This window comes from Macaca mulatta, chromosome 9, assembly GCF_049350105.2.
Source record: "Macaca mulatta isolate MMU2019108-1 chromosome 9, T2T-MMU8v2.0, whole genome shotgun sequence".
Lineage (NCBI taxonomy): Eukaryota > Metazoa > Chordata > Mammalia > Primates > Cercopithecidae > Macaca > Macaca mulatta.
Window position 1 is genome coordinate 111,425,182 of NC_133414.1, and position 20,863 is coordinate 111,446,044.

General features: G+C 44.7%; 1 protein-coding gene across 14 annotated transcripts in view; it reads left to right on the forward strand.

Moving 5' to 3' along the window:
- The window catches only part of CNNM1 (cyclin and CBS domain divalent metal cation transport mediator 1), a 67,537-nt gene that overhangs the window by 35,443 nt on the left and 11,231 nt on the right, over positions 1–20,863 (forward strand). For 5 of the 14 annotated variants that reach the window (XR_013398237.1, XR_003719428.2, XM_015147908.3 and 2 more), the window contains exons 4-7: positions 196–365; positions 2,384–2,483; positions 2,920–2,967; positions 14,952–15,115. Coding sequence is in view for 10 of the 14 variants with exons in the window: in XM_015147908.3 (XP_015003394.2) it covers positions 196–365; positions 2,384–2,483; positions 2,920–2,967; positions 14,952–15,115 (482 nt within the window). In the remaining 4 variants the exon portion in view is untranslated. Of the gene's footprint in view, positions 1–195; positions 366–2,383; positions 2,484–2,919; positions 3,112–6,529; positions 6,593–14,951; positions 15,151–20,863 lie in introns of all 14 variants that reach the window. The other 9 variants (XM_015147907.3, XM_077947193.1, XM_077947188.1 and 6 more) reach the window with 5 other exon arrangements.

Below are 20,863 nucleotides of genomic sequence, written 5' to 3' on the forward strand. Positions count from 1 at the left end.
TAAGGCCCTGAGATGCACACTTGGGATTAGGATTCTCCACTCCAAAGGAACTGCAGAAGCCCTGCCAGCCTGGTGCCCTGGTACATGCATAGGGGGCCCTCATTGTGCCCACTCTGACTCCTCCCAGCTGCCACTGCTAGAATGGGTGGGACACAGCTCATGCTGATTCCTCCCTACCCCCTCACTCTCCTCTAGAAGTGGAGCCCTTTAAGTCTCTGTACCTTTCGGAGAAGATCCTGCTCCGGCTCCTGAAACATCCCAACGTGATCCAGGAGCTGAAGTTTGATGAGAAGAACAAGAAGGCCCCGGAACACTACCTCTACCAGCGCAACCGCCCTGTGGACTACTTTGTGCTGCTTCTACAGGTGAGTAGGAAAGTCAGGGAACCTCTAAGGGCCAGATGAGGGCATCTCCAGGGTGAAGAAATGGCCATGCCTCCTTCAGCACCAAGTTCCGAGACTTAGCTGGCTGCCTCAGGAACAAAGCCAGCTGGGTGGACATTTCTTCATGACCCACAGGAGGGGGCTAGACACAGAAGACTGGTGTCCTGGGAGTGCTGGGATCTTTGACATTTAGTCTGACAACTCAGCAATGTTTGGGGTGGGGTGAATACCTCTCCAATAGGGCTTTTGCTTCTGAACTTCCAGAACTGCTGCTCTGCAGAAACTATAATACCTCCTCATCTCTGCTTGAACATCCCCTGAAATGAAACTGCCCACTGCCTGCTGAACTTTAGACAACTCTTCTTTAAACCCTTCTCTCTGTCGAGTGGAAATCTCACCACCTCTGACTTCCTTACTGGTCCCTGCTCTGCTCTCTGGAGGTGCACGGGACACATTCATTCTCTCAGCTGCATTTCAGCCTTTGTAGTTCCTGGAATCTTCTCCCCCCTTAAGAGGACCAGGAAGGGGAAAAATGACCTGTTCAAAGAAGTGCAACATCTCCCCAGTGCTCACATAAGTATGATCACCTTCTGCTCTGGATACCTGAATAGGCCTGTCTTAAATAAGTGTCTGACATGATTACAGCTTGTAACACTGCTAGTGCCCTGTCTGGCTTCACCATTAGCTCTGTCACTGATTCCCTGTCCCTTCCCAGCATAACCTTGTGAATCCTAAATACACTGATTGTGTTTTAGAATCTTAATTAAGCTCACATGAACTTAGAAATGGTCTCCTTGTTACAGTCCACTTCCAACCTCTCTGCTCTGTCACTGTAATTTGCCTCACATATATCTTTCCAAATGGTCTGAACAAAATGACCTCTCTTCTCCAAAAAATGGAGTCATGTGCTTCACTGTTGGAAATCAACAAGAATCCTGTTACATTGTTTGTATAATGTAATGAGCACATAGTTTCATGTCTTGTACTGAATATAAACTTAACAGTTTTCAAATAAAACATGGAATAAAATGTAGTAGCAAGAGTGTAGGCTCAGAAATTTGAAAACTATGGCTTTAAAATCCCATTGTTGCCATCTCCTAACTAACCTTGACCAAGTTATTCAATCTCTGAGCCTCAAAATTGAGTCCCCAGTAAATCGGGGATAAAAATGGCATGGGCTTCATGGGGTTGTGGGGCTAATTGCATGAGAATCTATGCAGTGCACATAACACAGTGTCATGTCCATGCATGCTATGCATTACACGTCAGCTATCACTATTTTTGGCGATGAATTAAACAAGCTTCACACAGAATTAGATTTTATCTTTTTGTTTTTTTTTTTTTTGACATGGAGTCTTGCTGTGTCTCCCAGGCTGGAGTTCAGTGGCCCGATCTCAGTTCACTGCAAGCTCTGCCTCCCTGGTTCAAGCAATTCTCCTGCCTCAGCCTCCCGAGCAGCTAGGACTACAGGCTTGCACCACCACACCCAGCTAATTTTTATATATTTAGTAGAGATGGGGGTTTCACCATATTGGCCAGGCTGGTCTTGAACTCCTGACCTCATGATCCACCCGCCTTGGCCTCCCAAAGTGCTGAGATTAAGGCGTGAGCCACCACACCCGGCCTAGATTTTATCTTGACCTGACTTAGAAATGGTCCAGTCTTGGACTAAACCAGTGGGGCAGTTTATGAGGCCCTGGGTTAGCTGGTGCTTAGGCCTGCATCGTGGAAGGGCCATTACAGTACGCAAGGACAGCTTGGTTATTCATGACTGGATGCTGTTTTATGAACAACGAAGCACCGAATTTACTGCAAAGAGCTACTAAAGTTGGAAGTGCTTTCTCAAATGTAAATCTGGAGAGAATTAACATTCCTCTGTGATAAGAACATGGGTCTAGTCCACTTGTTATCCAAGCAGAAATGCTTAGGGTTCTAGTCAATAGTAGAACTGGAAGTGCTCATATACATTCATAGTACACTTCCTTTTTTTTTTTTCCCAGGGTAAAGTGGAGGTGGAGGTTGGTAAGGAAGGCCTTCGCTTTGAGAATGGAGCCTTTACTTACTATGGCGTCCCAGCCATCATGACCACTGCTTGCTCAGGTATTCTAGTTTCCATTTGTTTATTGGGAAAGTAATGGGATATGGTAGAAAAAGCAGAGGGGTTCAAGTCTTGACTCCTCCTTTGACTCCTGTTAATCACCCTGGACAAGCCATTTAACTTCCTTGGCTTTAGTTCCTTCCTCTGCAAAATGGGTGTATGAATCACTTTTCATTCAGTTAGTGCTTAAAGAAAAGTGACAAAAATTGAATTGTAAAAAGCAGTAATATTGTCAAGTGTTAGGGATCTAGGGTGGTAGATTTCACTGTGAAAAGACGAGTTTATTTTGCTTTTTATACTGGTTCCCTACCCTTCCATTTAATTGCCTGGTTTTTACAGGGTTAATTGGTGCTGGGGGTGGATAGAAGAGGGAAGATTCCCATAAGAAGTGTGTTTTCTGAGGTGCCTCTGAAACCCACTGCATCCTTCTGTCCTTAGATAATGACGTGCGGAAGGTTGGAAGTCTGGCTGGATCTTCTGTCTTTCGTATGTATCTCTCAAACCCCTTCCTCGTCCTCCCCATCGTAGTCCTGCCTCAGCCCGCTCTGGGGACCTGGACCTGGGCTGGGGCTAAGACAAATGCTGGCAGCCTCTTTGTAATGTTCTGCCAGGAGCACTGCTTCCTGCCAGGTACCCACAGACCATGGGACCTTAGGTTCTTGTGTCTGGAATGTCTTCTGCGGCTTGTCTGCTCACATGGTTGGGGGATGCAGGGGTTGGGAGGGGAGGCACTGCTTATTGCCACCTTCCAGGAAATGCAGGCAGGTGATTTGTGTGCTTGGGCAGAGGTTCAGCCCTTCCTTCTGTGCAATAACAATTCACTCATGGCCTTTACTCAGAAACTCTCATATGCTATTATTGTGTCTGTGGGGTTTGTCCGCAGTAAGAAGTGACTGCAAGATTTGGGGATGTAAGTTCCACCCTTGTGCAATACGCTGCTTATCTGCTTCTCTTTCCTGCTTCTCCACCTCTCAGCTAGTGGAGAGGTATCTGCCAGCTGGCCATGCATGCTGTTGGTGGGGGGCAGGCACAGGGCTGATGGCTGGTTTGCTCTGCCCCTTCTGTGCTGTGCCTTCTTGCTGTTTCCTGTGTAGTTATTGCACTTGTGTTTAAAGGGCATGGCATTTCTTGTGATTAAAAGTGTGATCCAGAAAGAATTATTTCTCTACATTTCTTTCTGATTCACGGATCTGAATTTTGCTTTCAGCTGTCAGTGTTTACAGTGGCCACTTCAATGCCAAATAGGGTCTTTCCTCGCATCACAAAAAAGATTTTACATATTCCCTTGTGGTGGGAATTGTCAGAGAGTCCCAGAGCTTGATATCATAGTCCCCGGAACATGACAAGGTAGATACCATTTTAACATGAGTGAAACTAAGGAAATGACTTGCTTCAAATCACCCAGTAAGTTGGTAACCGGCCAAGATGCTTCCTGGTGTCCTGGCTAGTTCACACAGCACGAGAAAATACAGGTTTCAGATCCATCATATTCTGGAATGCAATTTCTAAGTGAAAATAGTGGAACAATTTACAGTGTAATTGTTACAGTGTAATAGCCCAGCCAGTGGCTGAAATGAAGTACCTGTCCAGTCTGAAGAGTGGCAGAACTTGAGTTGGAGGAGATCTGTAAAATCGAAAAGACCCTGGTACATTGTTATACTTAAGACAACGAATCTCAATCAAGGTTGATGAAGGAAGCATCGGTGCTCAGTAGAACTCTCGATGGGCAAGGGACGGGTTACAGGACGTTGGCAAACCTTAGTTCTCTAAAGGAAATTTCCATCATCCATCACATTAGGGACTACTCCTGGGATTCTAATATGTTACCTAGAAATGTCTGTGATCTCTTCCAGAAGACTGAAAGAGGTGGAAATTCTGAGAAAAAAAGGCCTACATATGGCTTCCTAGCCCAATGCTGTGGCCAGGCATGGTGGCTCTCACCTGTAATCCCAGCACTTTGGGAGGTCAAGGCGGGTGGATCACGAGGTCAGGAGTTCGAGACCATCCTGGCCAACACGGTGAAACCCCATCTCTACTAAAAATACAAAAATTAGCCAGGCATGGTGGCGCATGCCTTTGATCCCAGGTACTTGGGAGGCTGAGGCAGGTGAATCGCTTGAACTGGGGAGGTGGAGAATGCAGTGAGCCAAGATCATGCCACCTTACTCCAGCCTGGCTACAGAGCAAGATTCCATCTCAAAAAACAAAAACAAAAAAAAAAAAAATTTGTTTTAAGTAGAAGGAATATGTTATCCGATTTCTTCCTTTCCTTCCTTCCTGTCTCTAGTTCTTTCTTTCAAAAGCTTTCAATGGCATCAGCGAGATAGAAATAAAGTTGCAACATTGATTTCTCCTTTAAAACTAGTTAACTGAAAAGAAGCATAACACTCTTTCTCTTTCTCTCCCCATGTTACTGAGCATCTCTGTAAATCTTCAGAAGGAAAAAGAAATATTATTAGCCAATAGGGGTAAAAAGACATTTTCCATCCTCCCGGAATCCATACTTAGTGTAGTGAAGTGTGAAGGAACTGCAAAGGCCAGCCATACCCCAGTTATCCCAGGTGAAGGCTCAGCCCATGGTCCAGCCACCCAGCATCTTTCATTGGCCAAGAACCTCAACCCTATAGGTTGAGGAAGAGCTTAAGTCTAAGCCAAAAGGCAATAAAATCTTACAGGGTCTTGGCCCAGCCCCCTCCCCCTATGCTTGAAGCTAGCTTGATCAGCCTTTGAGGATGAGGAGTGAGATTATGAGTTTGCTGGAAGACTGGCACGATGACCTATGCTTCAAAGTTGAACTTGAGGCTACAAAGAAGTCTCTGGCTTTCCTGTGTGAGGCGAAGGGAACACGATCTACACTGTCTTCTTCTTGGTTCTGATTGCCAGGAACCCAGGGTAGCTGGAATAGGTGCACACACAGGTGTGCAGATGTGGAAAGAACAGGTCTCCTTTCTGTTTGGTGTATACATTTATACATTGTATAATACATTGTATACAGTGTTTACAGTTTGGTGTATACAATGTATACAATTTGGTGTATACATTTCTACATTTAGAACTATGATTCTTCTTGAGAATAGAGGGTTTCTTAACTCCATTGTGTCTCATAATATTGGAGGCCCATTCTAATATTCGTTAACATCTCATGTCAGAGTAAAGGATTATCAGGTAGGTCATTTCAAATAAAATCATTTGGTTTAGCAAATAAAACTGCAGAAGCTATTTCCATATGCTATCGTCTGCAGACTGGTTTCATTTAGCTCCTTAAAAAGGACTCTGGGAATGATCAGATAAGAGAGACGAAGACAGGTTCCCATGGGTCCCGTGGCCAGACACCACTTGAAGGGGGAGGGACTGGACTGTTACTACACACTCAACTCTACCCAGGCCCCCAAGTGATAGCCAGCAGCATTTCCAACTCTGTGGAGAAAGAGAAGGAAAAGGGAACAGAGAGATGCTTTGGACCACTGGTACTTACCACGAAGTGGCTATGATTTAATTCAAGTTGATTCACATTAACACTGCTAGAGATATTGTTCTGTAACCAGAGGGAGCTCCTAGGAGTCAGAGGCAGGATCTAGCTTCCTCAAGGATGCCCCTAGCAGGAGCACACGCTTTCCATTCAGGCCTCTGAGTACCCATGCAGGTGCCCTTGGCAGTTGAGCTCCGTGGGAGCTGGGAGAGCTTGGTGGGAATGCAGCGCTGGGCTCCCAGCATGTTTGCTGGCTCAAAATGGGAGCCTCAGAGAATGCTGCCTACATGCTTCCCACAGGGCTCGGCTTGTGCTTGTGCCTCTGATTCCAAGATGTGTTGCACATCTTTTCAGATGACTTTCAGCAAAATCCATTTTATTTTCTTGTCTTTCTGGAGAGTGACTTTGTAAGAGGATGTGATTTCTGTGTTTTCAGAGTCAAGATTCCTTTTTGCAGAGAAGTGTGATGTTGTGAAGATCCAGGAACAGACTGTCTCACCCACTTTGTTCTTTGTCTCTTTCCTTTTGTGTTTATATCTTCCCTTTTGCAACTCAAATCCTTGGCCCCTGACTCTTTAGTGCCCATCTCTGTGTCTCGTACCTTCGCTGTCAGCAGAGGGGACTCTCTGGCGGGCTCCCCAGGTAAACATGCATGGGTGTCTCGGGTCTCCGTAGATCCAGAGGGGTTTGCAAGAAGCCTTTGGCCTCTGTCACTTTCCTGCCTGAGAACTAATCTCTCCAACAGGCACTCTTGTGACTAAGGCATAGCACTTTGCACAAGCAGCACTCATTTGCACATACCACCCAGGCATTGCTGGTTCAGTGGTGTCATTTGTGAGCTTACCTCCCAGGAATGTATCTGTGTACACACATGGAAAAATGGTGGGGGTGAGGGATAGTGTGAGTTTTTCCTCATTTGTCTGACTACAGAATGGAGGGATGAGGAGGACAGCATGAATGAAATGGGAATAGTGGAATACTATGCTTTATTTCTACCTATTTTCTTTCTACCTTTCTTTCCTTCCATGTCCTAATCTTCCTAATAATGTTACTGTGTGATCATCATATTCTCACTAGCTCTGCTCATACAAAGAATGCTGTATGTAAAACTTTCAAAACAACTTTTCATTAGGTTTAACCTCTTTTGTTAATAAGTGAAATAGTCACTGGGTTTCTTTTTAATCGGGTAACAATTCCTCATAGAGCTAGATAATAATTGAATGACTGAGTAGAATGCAACAAATCTGAATGATCAACTGTTTGTTTTCATCTCTAGAGGTTGTTCTCTTGGGCTCATAGAGCAAGTAATGACTAAACCAGGAATGTATTTGTTAAATTGCCCTGCAGTTAGCACACAGTTCCATTTCCTCTACCCTCTAAATCTGTATCCCTTATCCCATTGCTGGGGTAATGCTACTAAGACCCCACCACATCCTCAGTCATCGAGAAATTGCTTATGTTTCTCAGTCTGTATAGTAGATCCTCGACATTTAAAAAAGGCTATGTTCTCCAATTTGCAACCTCAGTAGTATTTGTGTTGACTTCTGTTTTTTCCCAAAATCAAATTTTTTCATCAAAAACCATCTGGTCCTCATGTTGATCTATACAAGATAAGTTAACCACCTTCTCAAATTTCACTGACGTTTTCTCTCTCTCTCTCTCTCTCGATGGTGATTTTCCATTAAGAAATAGTTTTTCTTGCCTTGTGAGAGCTCATGCCTTAATGATGACTACAGGATCGGACAGTCAATGTGAGATACCAATCTGGTGCCCTCGCCAGCTAAATGGTCTACTCCTACATGCCAGCAAAATTAGAAATGACCACATGATGGACCTTCAAGTTCCTTCACATGCAGTGAATCTTGGTGATGTCAACAGTGTGCTGTGAAGGTTCAGAGGAAAGGGGAGATGCACATTTTAAAAGACTTTCAGCCCAAAAGATCAAAGCGAGGATGCGTTTTCCTTTTTAATTAACCTTCAGTTAACCAGATGACCTAGTTAATTGTAACTTCCCAGTTAAAGGAAGGTTAATTCTAGTTCATCTGCATTGATTATGATAAAGTTCATGATAACCCAATGTCAGACAGAGATGAAAGTGATACCTTCCTGCTGTGCAGAACCTCCAGGAAGTGCTGAGACTTCTGATCCAACTCTGGGTGCTGTCACGTGCCCCTGAGAGTATTTTCAACTTTCCCCCCTTTTCCATGACTGTGGGTATTCAACACAACAAGAGATTAGTGTCAACACAATGCAAACCCTACTCATAAAGAGGTAAGCTTATTCCCATCCTTGGTTTAACTGTGCAGGGTGGAGCAATGGTCCGTACAGTGGGAGAAAACCAGAGGTAGGGAGTGCCTAGCTTCTCCTTTGGCTTATTCCGCTCCACCTTATGTCTGGTCTCTATCTAGAGCTAATCACTGTGCCTTCCCAGTGATCAGGTGACATCCACAGGACCTATTCTGTGATATTTCCTCTGTCATTCTTGCTTTTGTTCCATATCATTAAAAGAAGCAGCCTCAGAGGTCTGGGATTTTGTAGAAAGAAGTTCCAGTAACTTCTGGCCCTGTAAGCACAGAGACTTTGGAACCAGGGGTTCTTATTCAGTGCTCGACTGTCCGTTCATAATGTGCATTGAGATCAACAATGATGCCATTTTCTCCTAGAATATGCCAAAGTACCTTAAAAAAATCTTTTTACTTTGCAAAATGTCCTGAGTGGAAATACTGATTTCTGATCCAGATACATTAATTTACATATATGCTAAATCTCAACCCTATCTTATATGGGGGAAAAATAAATCCTAGAAACCAGTAGGGTCTTTAGGTCTAAAAAAGAACTGTCATTGTCTTATTTGACTCCCCACAATCACTTTGGGAGATAGGCAGGAATTGTCATTGAAAAACAACAGACAAAAAAACAGGCTCTGAGAAAGTCAGTCAGTGTTGTATGTGTAGTAGGTATGTAGAGGGACAAGGACTGGAATCTAAGTCTTAGATCGTGCTCTCCACCTACTGCCTGAGACCTTGCTTTACCTCTGAATATAGACATTTTGTGCCCTCTAGAGGGCTGTGATTTATTTGCATTTTGAAAGCAGTGCTAATAACAAATCTGGTGCTCACACTAGATTGAGGCCAGAGGTCTCTGCACCAAATATTGCCATCATTATCCATGGGGAGTCTCTTTCTATTTGAGCCTTAGTTTGAAATAAGAGCACAGTGGTTTGCAGATTACCTCCAGGGTGTGGTGTGGTTAACCAACTTGGCAGGTGCTTTCATTTAAAAATGAAACTTCTGATCAGGGGTTTCCCCTGAAAGTACACAGCCCCACTGCAGTTATCATTCCCTTTCCCCACATTCGCTCCTTCTTTCTTCTCCTGGTGGTGGAGATAATTTTGAATTCCCCATGACAGTTCTTTCAAATCCACAAAAGCACAGAGACAGAGACTTTGGAACCAAGGGTTCTTTTCAGTGCTCAGTTATCCATTCATAATGTGCACTGAGATCAATAATGACAGTTTTCTCCTCAAATATACAGGGAATCTCTAAAAATAATATTTCTACTTTGCAAAATGTGGTAAGTGGAAATAATCCTTCAGGTCGGCTCTTGTGTGATGAGCATTTGGGAACCGTTAAAGCTCCGTGTAAAGTGAGTGAGTTCATTTGGGATCCTAACTTGGGCTCAGAGTTCACACTGTAGTTTTGACAGACAGCTGGCTTTGGTGTTTGGTTGTCTGATGCTAAATGTTGCCCCAGTATAACGAATTTTAATAATGCTAGTTTGTACTCTTACAGGTCTATGTAATTAAGCTTCCTGATCCATTTTGGAGAACAGAGATGGCCCATGGCACAATCACAGTCAGACCAAAGTAGGCCATTCCCCCTCATCCCTCACTGATGCTACAAAAGATGTAGGCAGGCAGCCCCTGAACCCTCCTTTTTCCTCAAATCCCCATAAGGAAAATGGGAGCTTAGCATTCTACTTCTGTATCTTGGGGTCTGCTTCCAGGATAGGGTTGTGAAGGCTCCCTGGATACAGGTGTCACAAATGAAGCAAGAGTCCCAGAGCTGCTGCGTCCAGATTTTCAGGGCGCCTGACTATGACTGCAGAAGGAGAGGAGATTCCATCCAGCCCCAACTCAGTGTGAATTCCTCTTCCATACCCTTTGCCACCCTGCCCCCGATTTTACCCTGGTGCCTTCTCCACCCAAACCTCAGCAATCCAAGTAGCCAACCCAGGACAGGTATCTCTTACAGACTGACCACTCAAAGGCTACAGGAATGAGGTTTGTCACAATTTCATAGAGCAAAAAACCCTGCTCCTCATCACCCAGTTACACCTGAGCCAACCTGAGGGTCTGATGCAAGAGCAAGAGTGGGCAAGGGATGGGTTGGTGGCTTAGCCTGCCGCCTGTTGACAGGTCCCGTGGTCGGTGTTACGTATCACTGTTTGATCTGTCTCCTTCCAGACCTCCTTGCACTATACTTAGGATTTTCCTCCTTGCTTCACTCCCCCAAACTGTGCCTCTGTGCTTTTAGGATATGCCAAGGGGAATTACACAACTTGAACTAGTTTGCCATGCTGCTAGGACACTCGTCTGTTACTGATTTCTTCTGCTTTTTATTAAAAGCATTTCCATGTCCCTTGCTCAGAAACTTCTGAGTGTATGTGCACAATTACCAAAATGCCAAGTCATCAGCATCCCACCTATTGAGGAATGTCAGACTCCAGGACACGAAAACATTGATCTCGCACAATACCCAGAGGAGCTGGGACTTTCTCATGGAGTAAAGGTTCTTTTTTCTTTTAAAAATTGCTTTTATAGACTCAATCTTTGTAAGACAGTTGTATCGTTTGGTGTTGGGAATCCTGTATGATTTTATAAATAAACTTTCAATAGCATTGTTTTTACTTTAAAAAAAAAAAAAGACGTGTTTTTCCTCCTCCCAGCATAACAGTGATGTAGCTTGTGTTTGACATGTGAGTCCCTGTGGGTGTCACCCACACTGGGTGCCAGTGAAACGATGAGAGCTTTGGGGGGAACTGGGATGTAGTTGTTGCCTCTGTCTCCAACAGGAGAAGCTTCCACAGATGGAAGGAGTTTAGGAGATAAAATAGGGCTCTTTCCCTGCTGTCCTCCCTGAACATATCTTGAACTGTGACGTAAGAAATGAGGATGTGGAACAACTGGTGTAGGGTGTGTGAAGCCCATGTCTGGCCAAGCAAAGTGGAGGATTATTGAGAAATGGTGGTGATTCTCTGGGCAGCTGAAGCCATAAGCCCTGCTCACACTTTCTTCCCTTGGTTATGTCCAAACTGAGTTGAGGTCAAAACCCACCAGGTCAAGGTATGGTTTTCCAGATGCTGCACTGGGGCCAAAGGAGCTACTCGTGGGCAGGACTCCCTGTCCCGCTTTTCTGCAGCAACTAGCCTGGAGGAAAGAACGCAGACTTATCCAGCCGCCACCCTGAAACAGCCACAGATGGGTCTGGCCAAGTCAGAACTCATCAATTTGTCCTTTTTTCTTTTCTTTTTTTTTTTTTTTTTTAATAGATTTAGGGGATACAAGTGCATTTTTGTTACACAGATATATTGCATAGTGGTGAAGTCTGAGCTTTTAGTGTGGCCATCACCCCAATAGTATACATTGTACTCATTAAGTAATTTCTATCCCTCACCCTCTCCCGCCCTTCTAGGTCTTCAATGTATATTATTTCTCTGTGTCCACTTGTACATATTATTTAGCTCCCACTTACAAGAGAAATAGTGCAGCCTTTGACTTTCTGAGTTATTTCACTTAAGATAATGGCCTCTATTTCCATCCATGTTGCTGCAAAAGACATGATTTCGTTCTTTTTATGGCTGAATAATATTTCATTGTGTGTACACACACACACACACGTATGTACAAAATCACATTTTCTTTATCCAGTCATCCATTGATGGACACTTGGGTTGATTCTGTATCTTTGCTATTGTGAATAGTGTTGCAATAAACATACATGTACAGGTATCTTTTTTACATAATTTCTTTTCCTTTGGGTAGATACCCAGCCGTGGGATTGCTGGCTTGAATGGTAGTTCTATTTTTAAGAATTCGTCAGTTTGTTTTCAAGGGCTCAGGCCCGGAAGTGAAATGTACCTTTTTCTATCCAACACTACTGCTTTTTACAATCACCTTGGTGCTGCATGTTGTTCTCTACAGCACTATCGCTGTCCCTGTCCCTGTCAGTTCTTAGTCGCTCTGGAGAAGGATCTGGTCCCTCATCACACAGTGGATGGGTAGGGCCCTAGGCATCTGACTTCAGGGCCCGCTGTTTCACATACCCTTATTAAACAGCCTTTCTGCTCCATGTGGCCTCTTCCTCAAGTTACTGGGCCAAGGCCTGAGACTTCTTGGTGCCCTTCGATTCTAGCTGCACACTATTTTACTCTATCCAGCCACATTTCTGGAGGGTCCTGCTCCCCACCCTCGCTTCTTGGGGAAGTCAGCTTCCCCAGAATGACTTTAGGTTTGTGATGATTTAAGAGCTTTGGTGACTTTAAGAGCTTTAGTTTGATGATTTAAGAGCTTTAATGACTTTAGCTTTGTGATGATTTAAGATCTCTGAAACCTTTTTTTACAACAAATTTAGATCATAAACTATAAGAGTCATTGTATTGCCCTGTGGGACCCTGACGTGCTGATTCATTTATTCTACACATTTTCCTTGAGTACCTTCTCTAGGCCAGGCACGGTGCTAGGTGCTGGGCGTACAATGAGGATAACCAGAGAAGACGACGTCTCTGCCCTCGTGGAATTAAAAGTTGAATTAAGTAGATGTAACAAGTAGTTACTAATATGTAATTAATGCTTGTGAAAGTGCTTTGAAAGGATGGACAGGGGATCATGATAGAGTAGAACAGGAGGAATCTTCCTACGATGACCAGACAAGGTCTTCAGAGAAGGTGGTGCCTCAGCTGAGAGCTAATGACTGAGGAGCAGACAGCCATTAGCTGAGGGGGGAGGATGTGGGGTGGGGAGGGGAAATGGGCATTCATTGAGGTGGGCAAAGCCTGCATGGTTAAGAACACCCAAGGAGGCCAGTGGCTAAAGCAAAGCAAGAGAGGGGAAAGGAGGCCCCAAGATAAGATCAGATAGGAAAGCAGGGAACAGGTCACGGCAAGGAATTTGGATTTTATTCAGACACAATAGGAAGCTGATTTGTGTTTTAAAAATGCGATTCTGGCAGCTGAGGTGAAAACAGATTATAAGATAGTAAGTGGGGAGAGTGTGGTCCAGGTGAGGCTGAGGTAGCTGGGATTTGAGTGGAGACAGAGATAGGACCGATGGGCTCATTATGTCAGATGGATAGTGAGGCTCCATGGGGGGCAGGAGTCAAGGACAATCCCGGGGTTTCTGGTTTCAGCAACTGCATGTAAGTGGATGACACTTACTGAGAAGGGGAAGACTGGAAGTGGACTCCTTAATTCTCTAATCAGATCAAGGCAGTGATGATTAGGGTTCTAATGAGAAAATGATTCAACCTATCGTTTTACTCTTTCTGCTGCATGGTTTGCCAGGCAACAGCTTGGCAGCTAAATAGATCATCAACTTTCCATGACTCATTCCAAATAGATGCTAATCAAATATTTTGCTTTATCTCAAGAGACAGGATTAAATTCCCAAGGTTCTACCCTGAAAGAGCAGAATCTATAAATAATCTGATTCTTCATTTGAGCCCCCTGAGCTAAATCTGTGTTAAGAGAAGCTGACAGCCTCCTCATCCCCTTTTTTGGAAGAAGCAGAAGGATTGGGGGAGCTTTGCAGTCTACCACTTGGGGCGGTTCCATGGTTGAGATGATGTTGGAGTTACCTTTGGTATCCTCTTTTCTGTTGTTCCTGGAGAGGGCAGCTCACATAAAACCAAATGACGCGGTCTCAATCGAATGTTTCCAAGAAGTGTTTCTTAAAAATGTGAAAAGAACCTGGCTAAAGCATTCAGGAGATCTTTGACAGAAGGCCTGCAAATTATCCCAGTGCTCCCCTCAGGCCTATGCAAGAGGGAGCCCAGCCCTAGACCCACACCTTGGCCCTTCTCAGTCCAGCCCATCTATATGGGGCAAGGAGTTCTCAGGGCCAAAGGGAGGTGCTGAGCCAAAGCCTGTGTCCTCCCTTCTAAACCACATTTCAGATATCCAGAATCCTGGAATCCCCACCCAAACAGTCCTAGGGGACCAGGGGTCCAGAAGCCCTAGGGGCAGGGCTGGCTATCCACCCACGGCTCTGTTTTCTGGCATGGTTGCTACGAACATTTGTCAAGGAAGAGGATAAGCCTGTTTTTACCATTTATTAATGTAACTTCTAACTTAAAAATATTTATCCTTGTGGTTTGTGGGCTTCCGTTTGTCCCAGGCCCTGCCAATGTGGGAGCAGGCCTGACTTCTTCCCACTATAATGTAAGGCCACATGAAGATTGGTTGCCTGTGCTGTGACAGATGGTTTTGAGGGCAAACCCAAGGCCTTGGCCTTTCTAAAATAAGTTTTGTGATTGGAGTTGATGTAAAATACCTCACCATGGTAGAGGGGCTCATGGTCTAGGGTAGCAAGCCACGCTTATAGTACCGACATCATCTCGTGCAGGGTCCTTGTGCACCTAATCTGAAGACAAGAACCAAGGAAGATGTGAACCACCCATCCCCCGTCTGGGGGAAACAGATGCTCCAGCTCCTCACTGGGAGAGGTTGTGGGGAGCAGCCCGAGTGGAAGGGAGCCATGAGTTTGTCTTAGGCATTTGTTCCTCAAAGGAATAAACATCAACAAAGCAGCTCAGCAGCTTCCCAGGCTCTGATGGGAAGGGTGAGCCCCGTCACCACCACCCAGTGTTACCATTGCCTGAAAGTTGTATGGGACCTCAGTAAACAACATCTGTCTCCCCCTCCTTCCCTGTCTCCCTCCCTCCCTTCCACTTCTTCCTCCCCACCCATCCCTCCTTGTCTTTTCTCCATCTCTCACCATCTGCAGTAAACCGGTCCCCTTCTCGCTGCAGTGGGTTGAATCGCTCTGAGTCTCCAAACCGAGAGCGCAGTGACTTTGGGGGCAGCAACACACAGTTGTACAGCAGCAACAACAACCTCTACACGCCTGACTACTCAGTCCACATCCTCAGCGATGTGCAGTTTGTGAAGGTAACTCTCCCAGGAAGGTTATCCTCTCCCTCCCAGTGGGCAGCATTGGCTGGGTGACCGGGACAAGAAGACTTCCCCTGTGTTCCAGTACACTGCTGGGTGGTAACTGCTACTGGCTGTATAAAGGCTGTTTTCAGTCAGCTTTAGGACTGTTCATTATTTGTCACTCTTTTGACATCTCCTGGCCCCCTTTTATCATGTGGGGAAATGAGGCACAAAGCAATAGGTTAGCTTGTCTGACACAAGTTGCTGCCAGAATCATTTCCTTTGGATCCCCTACCATTGGCATCAGTTTGATTTTATTCATTGGTTTTTCTAAGATAAGATTTTTCTAAGATAAGTTTGCAGGTGATGAATAAACCAAGTGATGTATAGAAGAAACCATGCTATACATCTGCCTGTCTGTTGGTTAAAAAGAAGGAACCATGCTATACTTTTACATATGATAATATATTTTTATACCTTAAAGTCTAAAATACAACTTGACCTGTGTGTTAACTGAAAATCTTTTGTAGTCACTAATAGGACTGCTTGAAAATTACTAAGCTATTTGAAGAGAACCATGTGCAATTGCCCAGGAGAGAGGTAGCAAGGCTCATGGCCTCATAATTAAAGAGGAGGGGAGCTGTTTCTTCATACCCCTCACTGGGATTGGCATCGCACAGGAGCCTTTAACATTTTCCCCTTTTCTTGTTTCTGTAGGTGTTTTTTCTTGTTGTTTTGGTTTGGTTTTTTTTTGGTTTTGTTTTTTTTTTGACAGAATCTTGCTCTGTTGCCCAGGCTGGAGTGCAGTGACATGATCTCGGCCCACTGCAACCTCCCGCTCCATGGTTTAAGCAATTCTCCTGCCTCAGCCTCCCAAGTAGCTGGGACTACAGGTGCCCGCCACCATGCCCAGCTAATTTTTGTATTTTTAGTAGAGACAGGGTTTCACCATGTTGATCAGGTTGGTCTCTATCTCTTGACTTCATGATCCGCCCGCCTCAGCCTCCCAAAGTGCTGGGATTACAGGTGTGAGCCACCGTGCCCGGCCTGTTTTGTTTCCTAGTATTCTGCAAACCATTACAAACTTTGGCCTGAGATCTAGCTAGAGCCCTGTTTATCCCAGGCCAACAAAACACCCAGTGAGTTCACTTGGTAGCTGTTGTACCAGTTGCAGGCTGGGTCATGAGAGGTGCACTGAAATCACTAGGGTGTAAGAAGGTCCTTCTTTCCAGAACACACGCCTTGATTATTTGGAGAGGGGTGTGTGCTGGCTGGTTTTCTGTGTTTCAGGACTTTGTGGACAGCCCTGAGTTAAAACTGATATCAGCCTATAAAAGTAACCTTGAAAAGTAACCATGGAATGTTTCCAGAGGGAGGAATAGAACCTGGGGGATCGGGTGAGACAATAACTATTTTTTGCAGTAAACTGTGCAAGGCACTTTACTGAGTCCTTTGTCTGAATTATCCATTTAATCTCACAGTCACCCTATGAGGTAGGTGTTGCTGTCATTCCCATTTTCTAGATGAAGAGTTGCGGTTTGAGGAGTATAAGGTCACATGGCTAGTAAATGGCACAGCCAAGCTTCAAAGTTGGGTCTTTCCGCCTCCAGAATCCAAGCCCTAAAGTCAGTGGGCTTTAGAGTGAGTGATAGGACATCGGAGCTAAAGGAACCCAGGGAAGTGCCTTTACGAGCTGACTGGGCAATGCTCATGGGTGCATATGACTGTGGACACTTAAGTCTAATGTGACAAGGAAGTTAAACCTTAGAAAACCATAGCCCACAATTCTGCTTCTCATAGCTTCCAGCCCTGAATTTTTCTCATTGCTAATGCAGACCTTCCCCAGAAGGGGAGGTAGGGAAAAAAGTGGGAAAAGAAGAACTCTAATATGTTAAGTCTGGTTGGTTGTCGTGTTGGACATGTGATCTGTGAGGAAAGAAATGGAAAGTCATAATACGAGTACGTGATTCAACAAATATTTAATGGAGGCCTGCTGTGTTCTTGGCACTGTTGAGATACTGTGGTGAAGACAGCAAGCTGCTGCCTTTCGGGAGCTTACAGGCTAATGGGGGAGAAAGACGATAACCATACACATAACCTAGGTAATTTCAGGTAGTAATAAGGGCTGTGAAGGGAATAAAGAGGTCATTGGGATCAGTGATTGGGCAGAGAAGGCAAGGAGACTGCTCTTGAAATGGTTATCAGATAGGCTGAGGAAGGACAACTTTGCTGAGACTTGAAAGGGGAGGGGGAGAATGTTCAAGATAGAAACAACAGAGGCTGGAAAGAGTTTGGTAGTTTAAAGCTCTGAGTGCCGGCCCACGGTGTGCAAAGGCAGAGGCTCCATGAGAATGTAACATCAGAGGTGGACACCTGGAATCTTTAGGCCAGAGTAAGGAATTTGGATTCTATTTTAAGTGTGGTGGGATTTTTATTTTGTCTATTTATTTATTTATTTATTTATTTATTTATTTTGTAGAGACAGGGCTCTAACTCCAAACTCTTGGCCTCCAGCAATCCTCCCACCTCAGCCTCCCAAAGTGATGTGATTACAGGCATGAGCCATGGCACTCAGCCAGAATTTTTATGTTTGTTTCTCTTTTCATTTATGTTAGTCCATTTTGGCCACTGTAACAAATGACCATGAACTGTGTGGCTTGAACAGATATTTATTTCTCACCATTCTGGAGGCTGGGGAGTCCAAGGTGCCCACAGATTCAGCATTTGATGAAGGCTCACTACCTAGTTTTCAGATTACCTCTCATTGTATTCTCTCATGGTGGAGAGCAAAGAAAGGAAGTAAACTCTCTCCTTTTTTTTTTTTTTTTTTTTTTTTTTTAAATTGAGACAGGGTCTCACCATGTTGACCAGGCTGGTCTTAAACTCTTGGCCTCAAGTGATACTCCCACCTTGGCCTCCCAAAGTGCTGGCAAGCTCTCTTCTCATAAGGGCACTAATTCCATTCATGAGGAATTCACCCTTATATCCTAATCACCTCCCAGAGGCCCCACCTGCTAATACCACCACATTGGGGTTAGGGTTTCAACATATGAATATTGAAGGGACACAAACATTCAGTCCATAACCGTTCATATCAGAAGTTGAGAAAATCAGTATGAAGATTTGGTTTGCTGCTTGGAGTAGAAAAGTGAAGGAGATTTTGAAGAGTCATGTTCAATGGGCAAAACATCATTAGGCTTTACAGATTGGACAGTACTTTCAGGTGATGGATTTGGCAGCTCCTCAGGGGAATGTGCTAAGATGATTACCTAGCATTAAGTTTGTAAGGATTTTCTTAAAACTTGCCGATGGGCTGGGCATGGTGGCTCACGCCTGTAATCCCAGCACTTTGGGAGGCCGAGGTGGGTGGATCACCTGATGTCAGGAGTTCATGACCAGCCTGGCCAACATGGCAAAACCCCATCTCTACTAAAAATACAAAAATTAGCCAGGCATGTTGGCAGGCATCTGTAATCCCAGCTACTCGGGAGGCGGAGGCAGGAGAATCACTTGATCCTGGGAAGCAGAGATGGCAGTGAGCCAAGATCGCGCCACTGTACTCCAGCCTGGGCGACAGAGGGAGACTCTGTCTCAAAAACAAAAACAAAAACAAAACTTGCCAATGATCTCATATCTCCAACCCTAGAACATAAGGAAAAGGAACATTCTGCAAATCACAAGGAACATAAAAGTCTGTTTCCTAATGTGAGATAGTGGCAGTGTTGAGAATGCCAAATCCCAGGTCAATTCTCGGGTGTGTCTGTCCTTTTTGTCCAAACAGAAGACTTTGCTGTGATCAGTGCAGCTGAGCAGCACAGAACTTGGTCTTTCTTTCCATCTGGATATTTTGAAGTTAAGACTAAATTTCAAAAGTAGAGAAGTTGAGAGGAAAGTGGAAACCAATTAAGTGTTATTCAACTGGGCGTAGTGGCTCACACCTGTAATCCCAGCACTTTGGGAAGCTGAGGTAGGCAGATCACCTGAGGTTAGGAGTTTCAGACCAGCCTGGCCAACATGGTGAAACCCTGTCTCTACTAAAAATACAAGAAAAAATAGCCAGGCGTGGTGGTGGACATCTGTAATCTCAGCTGTTCAGGAGGCTGAGGCAGGAGAATCGCTTCAACCCAGGACACGGAGGTTGTAGTGAGCCGAGGTGACGCCAATGTACTCCACCTGAGTGACAAGAGTGAGAGTCTGTCTTCAAAAAAAAAAAAAGTGTTATTCAAAAACCTCTTTAGGCCAGGCACAGTGGCTCACACCTGTAATCCCAGCACTTTGGGAGGCTGAGGCAGGGAGATCACTTGAGGTCAGGAGTTGAAGAGCAGCCTGGTCAACATGGCGAAACCCCATCTCTACTAAAAATATAAAAATTACCCAGGCATGGTGGCGGGCACCTGTAATCCCAGCCACTCGGGAGGCTGAGGCAGGATGATTGCTTGAACCCGGGAGGCAGAGGTTGCGGTGAGCCAAGATCGGCGCCATTGCACTCCAACCTGGGCAACAAGAGCGAAACTCCGTCTCAAAAAAAAACTTTGATTCAAATGGGTAGTTCTCCAAAAAGGAATTCTGTGAGTTCAAACTCTTAACACAAGTGTCTTTTTTGTCTTGATTTTCTCTTTTCTTTTTTTTAATGTAAAATTCTACCTTAGATTAACATTGAAAATTACCTCCCCGATTGATTAGACTGTGTTAGGGATGTTATTTAGGCTGCTCATTTATCTACCTCCCTCACCCGTCTCTCCCCATTTCCTTTTGTTGTTACTGTGTTTTTTAACATGAGAGTTTGTGGGGAAGCTAAAGAGAAGACTGCAATATAAGTGTTTTCACAGGTCAAAGTCCCTGTGGTTGGCTGCTGGAAGGTTTTGCAAGGGCTTTTTATATCCAGCAGACTGAAGGTCCAGGAGTAATTGAACTTCAAGATAAGCTACAAAATGGGATAGAAAGGTGCATCTAATAGTTATCTGGGAAAGGTGTTAAACAAAGCCATGATTAATAGTAGTTAATAAGTTATGAAGGTACCAAAGAATTCTTATGAAGGTTTTTTGAAATGTGTTCTATGTCATCATTAAGCTAAGAATACTTGGCAGATGTCTTACAGTCTGGACTGCATAACCTTGACCAAGATTCCTCATCACCATCTGGTGGCCAAATCCCTAGATTGCAGCATTGTGTCTTCAGGGAGGAATACACCACTTGAAAGTGAAAACAGAACATCATACCATGACAGGAGGCCAGGTGCAGTGGCTCACACCTGTAATCCCACCACTTTGGGAGGCTGAGACAGGAGAATCACTTGAGGCCAGGAGTGTGAGACCAGCCTGGGCAACTAAGTGAGACCCCATCTCAACAAAAATAAATTTTTAAATTAGCCAGGCATGGTGGCATGCACTTGCAGTCCCAGCCACTCGGGAGGCTGAGGCAGGAAGATTGCTTAAACCCAGGAGTTTAAGGTTACAGTGAGCTGTGATCATGCCACTGCACTCCAGCCTGCGCAAGAGAGCAAGACCCTGTCTCTAAAATAAAATGACAAGAGACATCACATTAGCCTAAAGGTTAACTTCCAGACACCTTGGCTGCTAAGTCAAAATGTCCAGAAAGGCACCCTTGCTTTTTGCTAGTTTCAGAATAAACAGACCTCCGCTTCCTTTGTAGCTTAGTAGGTGCTTGGATTCTAAACTGGCCACTCTATAAGAGAACACAATTTGAGCTAAAGCTGTTGCTAATAAATGGTTATATCTACTGCAGTGAAGAGGAAACAAAAAC